This window comes from Oncorhynchus nerka, linkage group LG8, assembly GCF_034236695.1.
Source record: "Oncorhynchus nerka isolate Pitt River linkage group LG8, Oner_Uvic_2.0, whole genome shotgun sequence".
In the NCBI taxonomy this organism is placed as follows: Eukaryota; Metazoa; Chordata; class Actinopteri; order Salmoniformes; family Salmonidae; genus Oncorhynchus; species Oncorhynchus nerka.
In genome coordinates this window covers 58,088,423-58,100,094 of record NC_088403.1, presented here as the reverse complement: position 1 = coordinate 58,100,094, position 11,672 = coordinate 58,088,423, and the positions used below count along the sequence as shown (strand labels likewise).

The window sequence follows — 11,672 nt, the reverse complement described above, 5'->3', positions numbered from 1 at the left end:
TAAATATTACCAGACGATACAAGTTGGCAGCACATCTGATGTGTCTGGATGTGTGCTGTAGATGGAAACACAGATAAGCGAATAGGACATTTCGGTGGTTGCAAAATGTAACGATGTTCGTGTGAGGAAGAAGGAGTCGACCAAAGCGCAGCGTGGTACGTGTTCATATTTCCTTTAATTAACTGAACACTAAATACAAAAGAACAAGAGAATAAATGAAAACCGAAACAGTACCGTATGGTGCAAACACTGAAACGGAAAACAACTAGCCACAACCCATAGTGGGAAAACAGGCTGCCTAATTGCCTAATTGCCTCTGCCTTCTAGGCCAAACACCTAGAAATATAACAGACAGAACCAAAACTTAGAATGCCCACCCCAACTCACGCCCTGACCAAACTAAAACAGAGACATAAAAAAGGAACTAAGGTCAGGACGTGACACAAAAGGATTAGGGTGCTGATGTCACCCGACCTGGGAAACACAATTTCTCATGTCGTGTGGATTCAGAGTGAACGTAAAGCAAACATACAAGACCTTGTCGCATTACACATACTGTATTACATATTCAAATATAACACTGTATGGTCTATTACTGAACTGAATTAAGCACTTTCACTGAGAGAAATTTACTGATCCCTGACACAGCAAATGTTAATTATGTCTGTCAAGAGTGCACTGGTGTGGAATGGCTGAAGGGTACTGTACGCTCAACACTAGAAAGTCAACACTGACTGACAAGCATAGTCCTGAGCAAAAGCTACACTCTGTGTGAATTTGCATATTCACACACTCTTACAGGAAGTACAAATTCTAAATACAAACAGTGAAAAGAGAAACGTTCACACACGTATTCATATGCTCCCATGCTCGTAGACAGACAGGCAGGCAGGCAGGCAGACAGACAGACAGGCAGGCAGACAGACAGACAGACAGACAGGCAGGCAGGCAGACAGGCAGACAGACAGGCAGACAGACAGACAGACAGACAGACAGACAGACAGACAGACAGACAGACAGACAGACAGGCAGGCAGGCAGGCAGGCAGGCAGGCAGGCAGACAGACAGACAGACAGACAGGCAGGCAGGCAGGCAGGCAGGCAGGCAGGCAGACAGACAGACAGACAGGCAGGCAGGCAGGCAGGCAGGCAGACAGACAGACAGACAGACAGGCAGGCAGGCAGGCAGGCAGGCAGACAGACAGGCAGGCAGGCAGGCAGGCAGGCAGGCAGGCAGACAGGCAGGCAGGCAGGCAGGCAGGCAGGCAGGCAGGCAGACAGACAGGCAGGCAGGCAGGCAGGCAGGCAGGCAGGCAGGCAGCAGGCAGGCAGGCAGGCAGGCAGGCAGGCAGACAGACAGGCAGGCAGGCAGGCAGGCAGGCAGACAGACAGACAGGCAGGCAGGCAGGCAGGCAGGCAGGCAGGCAGGCAGACAGGCAGGCAGGCAGGCAGGCAGGCAGACAGACAGACAGACAGGCAGGCAGGCAGGCAGGCAGGCAGGCAGGCAGGCAGGCAGACAGGCAGGCAGGCAGGCAGGCAGGCAGGCAGACAGACAGGCAGGCAGGACAGGCAGGCAGGCAGACAGACAGGCAGGCAGGCAGGCAGGCAGGCAGGCAGGCACACACATACACACAAGCACACTTGTACAGAGAACAATAAACAGATGTGGATGGAGACCGATCCCTTCTGTGAGAAGGGGATGCACATTCCCGTCACCAGTGTTCTGCAGCATTATGTTCCCATTACACACTGTTCTAATTAGCCTACCAATGGTAGAGACACATTGAGAATCCCCATGGTAACCAGATCCCCCATTGTCCCTTATATATTCTGTTTACTACTACAGACTATACTAGACCCCCAGTCCAAAGCCCTATTTCCTGTCTTCTTATTCTCCCTCTTCCCTCCCTTCCTCCCTCACATAGTTTAGATCAAATATTTCCGTATTCCATATTTCTCCGCATGTGCTGACAGACCGCCATTAAGAAGCCCTGCTTAGCCCCCGAGGCCACGGCCGAGCATTGATCTGTGAGAAAGATGCTCAAAGTACTGGCATGTCTGTGTGGAGGACTGCACATGGACCAGTCCCAGCCCAGCTTCCTCAGGGTCTATCTGGCAATCGACCAGAAACACAATGTACGTTCAAAGTAAACAGCCAGAAGCCAACTAATCCAGTCAGTAAAACAGCCAGACAGTCAACTACACTAGGAGTCAATCCGCTGGCCTTCCATTTGATCCAACACAATTCCCTTGCGAAGGAGCACGATTTGTAATTACAAGCCATTGATCAGTGGGGGATGAGACAGAGCGACACTACCATCGATAATCACTCACTTTTTTCCTAATTACTTCACCCCATCGACCTAACACAACACAAGACAACAGCAACAGAGGTGGATAACATGATGGAAACTGAGCCCTCCATGATGGAAACTGAGCCCACAGTGGCTCTGAAAAGTACTGAGGGAGTCACGGAGAGACAGATCCTCTGTCAGATGTCTTGAGGGGAGGAGGCACACGGGAGAGGAAAATTAGGTTAGGGGGGTTAAGCCCATCGCTGTATCGATTTAGTGTCCTCTTGATGACTATATACCTTTATATTATTGTCACCAATCTGAGGTAAAGAATGATGTCTATTTTCACTCAATTGTGTGAGGTGAAAATGTGAGCTTGTGTAAGGTAGCAACACAAGCTGTCCGCGGTGATATTAGCGCATTGTAAAATAATTGAATATGGCTAAATAATGTTGGAGGACAGTGTAAAGTATGTCACTAACTATTGCGACAACTACATCTAGTTCTCACTCATTTAACCATTTAGAGAAAATGCTGTCAAACACAATTTAACTGGGCACTGCTCATGAGCTTCTGTAGTGACTCTGCTGCCTGAACGTTCCCCGTCCCTACTAATACAAACGCCACGTATTACATCTGAATTGACTTGCAACGTTTGTTGATTTGACTTAAGAAAATGGAGAGCTGGCCATTCAAGCAGGAGTCTGGTATTATTTGCTGGTGATGGCTTGAATTTGGCTCCCGAGTGGCGCAGCGGTCGAAGGCACTGCATCTCAGTGCTAGAGGCGTCACTACAGACCCTGGTTTGATTCCAGGCTGTATCACAACTGGCATTGGTTGGGAGTCCCATAGGGTGAAGCACAATTGGCCCAGCGTCGTCTGGGTTAGGGGTTGGCCGTCACTGTTAAATAAACACATGTTTAACAATAGTCTGCGTATGAGCAGATGCAGACACACGCTCCTGATTTCTCTCTCATACCTATTTGGCACCAATCCTTCTTTGTGCTCTGTTCAATGCATTTCTGACTTCAACTTTAAGACCTAGGAATGTGTAATGAGGAAAACTGATGCTACAGGTTCTCCCTCAGTCAGAAAATAGTTTCACATTTCAATAACTCAAGGCCAGGGCATTAACAGCATGAATGGGAGTTTTTATTCTTTTTGCAAAGGTTGGGGCTATGAAAAAATGAACATTGGCAAGTTTTTAACTTTTTGAACATGGTTGAGGGCATGTGTGTCTGGATTTCACTTCATTTTGGAAGTGTACGACGCCCTTAAGACATTTTGACATGAATAATGACCAGTTAGAGACAAGAAAATATAGTAAACTCAACTTGTGTTCCACTGATCACCGACACTGATCAACGAGGAGGAAGCCTATAGGGAGGAGGTCAGAGACCTGGCAGTGTGGTGTCAGGACAACAACTTCTCCATCAATGTGATCAAGACAAAGAAGATGATTGTGGACAACAGGAAAGGAGGGCTAAGCACGCTGTAGTGGAGCAGGTTGAGAGATTCAAGTTCCTTGGTGACCACATCACCAACAAACTATCATGGTCCAAACACACCAAGACACTCATGAAGAAGGCACGGCAATGCCTATTCCCCCTCAGGAGCCTGAAAAGATTTGGCATGGGTCCTCAGATACTCAAAAAGTCCCCCCCCCCACACACACACACACACATTTTTTGTCTGCTGCTACTCTCAGTTTATTATCTATGCAAAGTCACTTTACCTCTACCTACATGTACATATTACCTCAATTACCTCGACTAACCTGTGCCCCTGCACATTGACTCTGTACTGGTACCACCTGTATATAGCCTTGTTACTGTTATTTTATTGTTGCTCTTTAAGTATTTGTTATTTTTCTAAATATATATATGTATTATTTTTACTTCAGTCAAGTTTATTTTTGGGGGGGGTTCTTAAAACTGCATTGTTGGTTAAGGGCTCGTAAGTAAGCATTTCATTGTAAGGTGAATACCTGTTGTATTCGGAGCATGTGACTAATAAAGTTGGCTATGATTTGACTTATGTTCTACTCTACTTTGATGTATGTTACAGTTTAGTGAGAAATACCTTACTCTATCATGTTTCAATAACTCAGTTTCAACGCCAATTTTGTATTCTGATTGTATTCAATTGGTATTCAGCATTACAGACTATCGAATGGAAGTTGCCATCCTGAACTTCAGAATGTACTCCAATGAATGAACTCCAGTGTACACATCCCTTTCTGTGGTCTATTAAATATGAAACTTGCCGGACAGAGCTCCAACGCACCACTATTCCCCTGATACGCACGTGCTTTTGGAGATGGCCAACTTGCCCAGGTACCCAGGAATATACGTATGGCGAAGCCAACTGTTGCTGACGTCACCGTTTCGCGGTATATAAATCTTGTGCGTCCATCCATGACCAGATGGCCCTTCTATTGCGTCATCAGCTGATTAGATGATAGATGCGGCAGAACATGGCGGAAGGCAGGCAGAGTAGCTGACCAGATCTGTCCCTATGGGGCTTACATCATCAAGGAGGCGCCCCTTAACAACCCCTAGCAACACAACCCCACTGTGTCTGAGTGGCTAAGCCTGACCCTGAACACACAGAAGGGCCCATGAGCTATCACCTTACAGGGCGCCATCTGACTGCATTCTGTCTGTGGCCCAGAAAGGAATAAAGATATTTACACAAATAAAATCTCTGTAGTCAGTGGCACATCTATCCCCTGTGAGTGATCACCGCCCGGCCTCACAGGCAGGCCTTGGGCTGGCTGCAGATGAATAAATATCTCTGTGATCTCCATGGTCAGTGGCATCACATAACCTCTGGTTTTAAGAGCAGCATGCCATGAAGCAGGCCTCCAGTGAGAGGTGACCCGGGTGGATCAGAGATTAAACACAGAAGAGACCCCCTTAGAGCTCCACACTGAGCCCCAGTCTGGTTATGATCAACACATTCCGTTAATATGCAATAAGGAGCCGACCCTGCCAGCTACGATGACACACCACAATGCAGCCTGGGTATTGGGGACTGGTGTTGCCTAATAAGATAAGATGAGTATTTGATCATTTATCCTTTGAACTCTGCGTTGCTGGGAAAGGGCTCCCAAGTAAGCTTTTCACGCTAAAGTGTACACCTGTTGTATTTGACACATGAAAAAGAAACAATTCCTCGGTATCGGGGACGGGTGTTGCCTAATACAGTGAGATTGTTCTCTGAGAGTTTTAATGAATCATTTCCCACCCCTGTGGGCTTTGATTGATTGATTCTAAACGTTGTGTTTGTCGCAGAGCTGTGATATTCCTACGTTCACACACCCTCCCGCCTCTCCCTCCATGCCTCTTCCCTCTCCTGTTCCCCTGTGATATTCCTACGTTCACACACCCTCCCACCTCTCCTGTCATGCCTCTTCCCTCTCCTGTTCCCCTGTGATATTCCTACGTTCACACACCCTCCTGCCTCTCCTGTCATGCCTCTTCCCTCTCCTGTTCCCCTGTGATATTCCTATGTTCACACACCCTCCCACCTCTCCTGTCATGCCTCTTCCCTCTCCTGTTCCCCTGTGATATTCCTACGTTCACACACCCTCCCACCTCTCCTGTCATGCCTCTTCCCTCTCCTGTTCCCCTGTGATATTCCTACGTTCACACACCCTCCTGCCTCTCCTGTCATGCCTCTTCCCTCTCCTGTTCCCCTGTGATATTCCTACGTTCACACACCCTCCCGCCTCTCCTGTCAGCGTTGAAGGGCGCCTGAAGATGTTTATTTAAACACCCAATAGGGCCTCTTCGACTTAGTGCTGCTTCCATATACTCTCTGTGCACAAGGAATCCATTTTCAAACTGAGGTTTCTGCATGTCTCCTAAAACATTCAGGATTACATTATGAAGTGATTGGACCATGAACCATTAAATCACAAGACATGAATATCGATAGAACCCTTATCATATCATTTTAATTAACAATTACTTCAAACCTAACGGGTAACAAAAACATTTAAAAAAGCATTTCACAGTCCTTAGATCAGAAGGCACATCTTAGGTTGATTCCATTGTCTGTCATTTCTGATAGTCTGCCATTTACAAGTGCAAGCCGTCCTTTGAATGGGGACTGCAGTTACTGTCAAAGTTGCTAGAGGGAGCATTGACTTCAAACTGTAAATGTTGGTATTGTCCCATCATGGCTATTGAGGAAGTTCATAGAAAGCTCAGGTCAGGCCTGTGACAAGAGGGAGTGGGGCGTGCTGAACACTTACAGTATGTATTGTCCCATCATGGCTATTGAGGAAGTTCATAGAAAGCTCAGGTCAGGCCTGTGACAAGAGGGAGTGGGGCGTGCTGAACACTTACAGTATGTATTGTCCCATCATGGCTATTGAGGAAGTTCATAGAAAGCTCAGGTCAGGCCTGTGACAAGAGGGAGTGGGGCGTGCTGAACACTTACAGTATGTAATGTCCCATCATGGCTATTGAGGAAGTTCATAGAAAGCTCAGATCAGGCCTGTGACAAGAGGGAGTGCGGCGTGCTGAACACTTACAGTATGTGACATGGGACTGGGGAGCGATTGAAAGATCACGAGTTCACTGAAAAGGCCAATGGTAAAGTCAATCGGGAGCCTGTGACCCCCCCCATTACAGTCCTTGTAGTCTGTAATGCAAACACATCTTCCATCTGCACTCAAACCTTCACAAGGAGCATGGGTGAGATAGTTAGTTTAATTGGAGTTGAATGGAAGGAACCATCCCCTTAGACAGAGAGACATTCCTTGGAATTACTAAGAGTTCTGTGGTCAATATGAAACAAAAGGCACTTCGTTGAATCAGGAATCATGACACTAACACATTGTCTGGAAAAGTCATTGCTACAAACTATACATACACAAAAACAATCAATCAAGCACATATATACACGCGTACTGTATAAAACTAATTTGGTCTGTGGTGTGAATTGATTTGTTCCGGTACTTAAAAAAGCAGAAGCGTAAAAGTAATATCCGAGTGACTGCTTCTTCTCAACAGCGTCGTGACAGTCAACAGCGTCATGACAGTCAACAGCGTCGTGACAGTCAACAGCGTCATGACAGTCAACAGCGTCGTGACAGTCAACAGCGTCGTGACAGTCAACAGCGTCATGACAGTCATGCTTGTATAGTTTGGTTCAACTGCTGAAATGTCTGCTGTCCTGCAAAGGGGCGTGAATCACAACCGCCTTCATTCACCAACTTCTGAGGTAAATAAGAACCTGCTTCTTTGACAAAGTGGACAAAAAACAGTAATTTGTGACACCACACTTTGGGGAATGAGCTCAAAACCTGAGCATTTGTTTGAAAGGTGCAGACACCCAGATTTCATCGACAACAAAACAATGCTATAGGCTACAGTATAGTTCTTTGGCTTAGGTTTTCAGATGGCACTGGTAATACATTAACAGTTTATACCCACAGCATCTGTAACTATAACCAGATGACGTATTCAACCCCAATAGATGGTTTCTATTATGACCCTATAGTGCAATCAGATAGGGATCATATACCTTGTCCTGTGAGATCTGCGTAAGCAACAATAATGTCAAATCATCCCAAGAAAAGGATCCGTGGTTTTTGTTGTTGTATTGCTTCCTGTTTCTTCTCTTCTCTCTTTCAACCGATATTCCACAGAAACATCCAAGTGTTTCACAGAGTCGCATTCAATAAAACAACCACCCAAGTCCTCTCTTACCTTCTTCATATCCTCTCCTCTTATTTATAAAACCAGTTTATTTATCTACAAGTCTTTCCTCATTTTGTCTGTTTAAACATGTGACTGCATCCCCTTGCTGGGATTGAGCGCGCCCTGCTTGTCGTGCGCCCCGGAGATCCAATGGTAGCAGTCGGTGGCGGACTTATTGCGTGGCGTGACAGCGCAACGGGTACAGTAGACGATGCCCAGTGCCACCATCACCACGATGAAGATACAAAGGGGCACCAGGAGGCCTACCAGCAGCCAGTTGGCACCATCCTGCTTCTGGATACTCTCATCCTCCTGGGGAGGCTCCCTCTCATCCTCCACCCCCACCACGTCCTCCTGGGGCAGGTCCCTCTCATCCTCCACCCCCACCACGTCCTCCTGGAGCGGCCCCCTCTCATCCTCCCCCTCCACCTCCACCACGTCCTCCTGGAGCGGCCCCCTCTCATCCTCCCCCTCCACCTCCACCACATCTTCCTGGAGAGGCCCCCTCTCATCCTTTCTCTCCCCCTCCACCACGTCCTCCTGGGGCAGCCCCTCTCATCCTCCCCTCCACCTCCACCAAGTCCTCCTGGGGCGACCCCCTCTCATCCTCCCCCTCCACCACATCCTCCTGGGCGGCCCCCTCTCATCCTCCCCCTCCACCTCCACCACGTCCTCCTGGGGCAGCTCCCACTCATCCTCCCCCTCCACCACATCCTCCTGGGGCGGCTCCCTCTCATCCTCCACCTCCACCACGTCCTCCTGGGGCAGCCCCCTCTCATCCTCCCCTCCACCTCCACCAAGTCCTCCTGGGGCAGCCCCCTCTCATCCTCCCCCTCCACCAAGTCCTCCTGGGGTGACCCCCTCTCATCCTCCCCTCCACCACATCCTCCTGGGGCGGCCCCCTCTCATCCTCCCCCTCCACCACATCCTCCTGGGGCGGCCCCCTCTCATCCTCCCCCTCCACCTCCACGACTCCCTGGTTGGGTGTGAGGGGGGTTTGAGGAGCCAGGGGAAAAGGCAGGGAGGGGGTGTGCTGGCCTGGGTCCTGGTCCATCTCTGGGGGGTATGTCACCCACCCATCGTCAATTACCCCCACTTCCTCATTCTCATCAGCTTCATCATAGTTGGATGCGGGGACATACTGGTCAGTGATTGGCTCCTGCCACGTCGTAAGTCCTTGGTCCTGGCTGGTGGGGGTGGAACTGATCCAGAACCAGTTCCAGGCCCCTCCCGAGATAGTGGAGGTGGGGAGGACTGAGGGACTGGTAGTGGTCTCCTCATCCTCCTCAAACCAATACCTGTCAGATGTGGGTGTTGGGGTGGGGATTGTGTCGGATGTGGGGCTGGGAGAGAGACTGGGCGTGGGTTCCAACTCTGGCTGGACCTTGGCTGGGACATTCCAATTCATGATGTCCCAGCCAGGTGTATACTCCTCCTCTTCTTCCTCCTCCTCTTCCTCCTCCTCAGGCTCTTCCGTGGGGAAGGGCAGGAATGGGTTGTGGTTTAGGACTGGCTCCTCCTGGGGTGCGCTGGTGACCCAGATGATGTCACTTTCCAGCCTGGGAGGGTCTGTGAGCCAGTCCAGGGACTCTTCCTCCTCCAGGGGCCAGTCGGTGTAGGTCTGCTGGGGGTCCCACTTGGAACCAGGTTGGCCGGTGACCCAGGGGTACGAGGGCGTAACTGCGGTGGGTGAGTCCTCTCCTATCTTCCTGCAGGAGAATTGGTCAGAGAGTAGCTCGTAGCCCACCTCGCAGTAACACTCGAAGCCCCCCTCGTAGTTCACACACATCTGCTGACATGTCCCAGGGATCTGACACTCGTCGGTGTCCTGGCAGTGGGAGGGGTCCTCGGGCAGGGGGGAGAAGCCCAGGTGGCAGTGGCAGATGTGGGAGCCAGGCGTGTTCTCGCAGGCGTGCTCACAGGGGTCATCCATACACTCGTCCACGTCCTCACAGTCGCCCTCCTGGTCCGTCCGGTAGCCCTGGCGGCAGCGGCACTCAAAGGTTCCCGGGGCGTTGACGCACAGCTGCTCGCAGGGACTCTGCAGGCACTCATCTACATCCAGGCAACCACGCTCATCCGGGTCCAGCATGTATCCTTCGGGGCAGGCACAGCGGTAGCCGTCCGACAGCGGAAGGCATTCGAACTCACAGGGGGCACTGTGGCACGGGTCGACAGCAACACATGTCTGCCCGTCGTCACCGAGCTGAAAGCCATCCGAGCACTCACAGTAGTAGTGTTCCCTGGCCTCCTGGCAGAAATGCTCGCAGCCCCCATTGTCCCGATCACACCAGCTCTTCTCTGTGGTGTCGGAGCAGAGGGGCGTCTCCCTGGACCACCCCACAGTGCCATCCTCCCTCAGCACACACAGCACTGACTGCTCCTCCTTGGTGCCCCCCGGGCAGGGCACCGTGGCTACAGATCCAAAGGGCACGTGGGTAAGAAGGCTACTGAGGAGACTGAAGGGGGTACTATAGAGGGCATTGCCGCCTCCCTCGCTCCAAATAGCCGGGCACATGCCCTTGTAGGTGTAGTGGCACAAGTAGCCATCCACAGGTACCGAACACGAGCCGTCCAGCCATTTAAAATTATCATGCTGCTCGTGGGCGGCTGTGCCATAGGTCATAACCACACAGCGCGGGGCCGAACAGGTACTGGGTGAGTCGTCCCTCAGCCAGTTGGTGTACTGGGTATCCTGGTCACCCGTAATCCAGGAGAACCCACGGAGAGGGCGAGAGGCGGTACACTGGCGAGGCTGTCTCTGGAGACCAATCCACACCCGGACCTTGGTTCTGAGGCCCCGTAGCTCCACACTGGAGAAGAGAGCAGCGATAGTGTCAGCTCCCTCTTGGAGTTTGACTGTGGCCAAGTTGCCTCCCTTCTCCTTGCAGCTCCTCCAGGAGTCCAGGAAGGTCTTGCGCTGGAAGTAGACCACGAAGCAGCCGTCCTCGTTGCACAGAGCGTCCCTCTCCTGTAGCTCCTGGCCCCATACAGGGGGACTATAGTAGAGGAGACCCAGTATTGAGACAACTACAGCAACAGCACAGCGCACTGGGGAGCCCATTGTTAGTTCACTCGCCACAGCTTACTTTTCAAATCCTCGCTTTTTCTTCTTCTTTTTTCTCTTTCTCCTCCTCAACTTTTTTACTATTTGTTTCTTGTTTTTTTTCTTCTCATCCAAACTTTTCTCTCTTCATCTGCACAATACCTCACCAAACCTCTCTCTCTCCAACTACCTCAGTCTTCCCTGCTAACAGAGTTCTGTGCCGGTGTTGAGTGCTTGCAGATTGTCCCTAGATTTCAGAGAGGGAGTGGGAAGAGAGAGGGAGGGAGGGAGGGAGGGAGGGGGAGGGAGGGAGGGAGGGAGGGAGGGAGGGCAAAGGGGGAATGAGCGAAGGAAAGAGGGAGGGAATTGAACAAAATAATTATGTTTTTGGAAGAGGTGGGGGGTTCTCAATGTGTGTGTGTGTGTGTGTGTGTGTGTGTGTGTGTGTGTGTGTGTGTGTGTGTGTGTGTGAGAGAGAGAGAGAGGGGGGGGATGCCTGTGAGTGTATCGGGGAAGGCTGGGGGAGGTGCACTGCACTGTGTATATTTATCTTTCTAAGAGTGTGTCGTAAGGTTTTCATAAGTCAGTTTATGGAAATAGCTTGGGACCCAGCCATACC

At 50.4% G+C, this 11,672-nt stretch overlaps 1 protein-coding gene across 1 annotated transcript; it reads right to left on the bottom strand.

Annotated features, from left to right (window-relative positions):
* Positions 1-6,228: 6,228 nt before the first annotated feature.
* Positions 6,229-11,299, bottom strand: cd248a (CD248 molecule, endosialin a). The gene is made up of 2 exons (XM_065021936.1): positions 8,978-11,299; positions 6,229-8,361 (listed from the first exon to the last, which is right to left on the bottom strand). The coding sequence occupies exons 1-2, from the start codon at positions 11,069-11,071 to the stop codon at positions 8,089-8,091; spliced, it is 2,367 nt and encodes a 788-aa protein (XP_064878008.1). The 5' UTR covers positions 11,072-11,299; the 3' UTR covers positions 6,229-8,088.
* Positions 11,300-11,672: the final 373 nt, after the last annotated feature.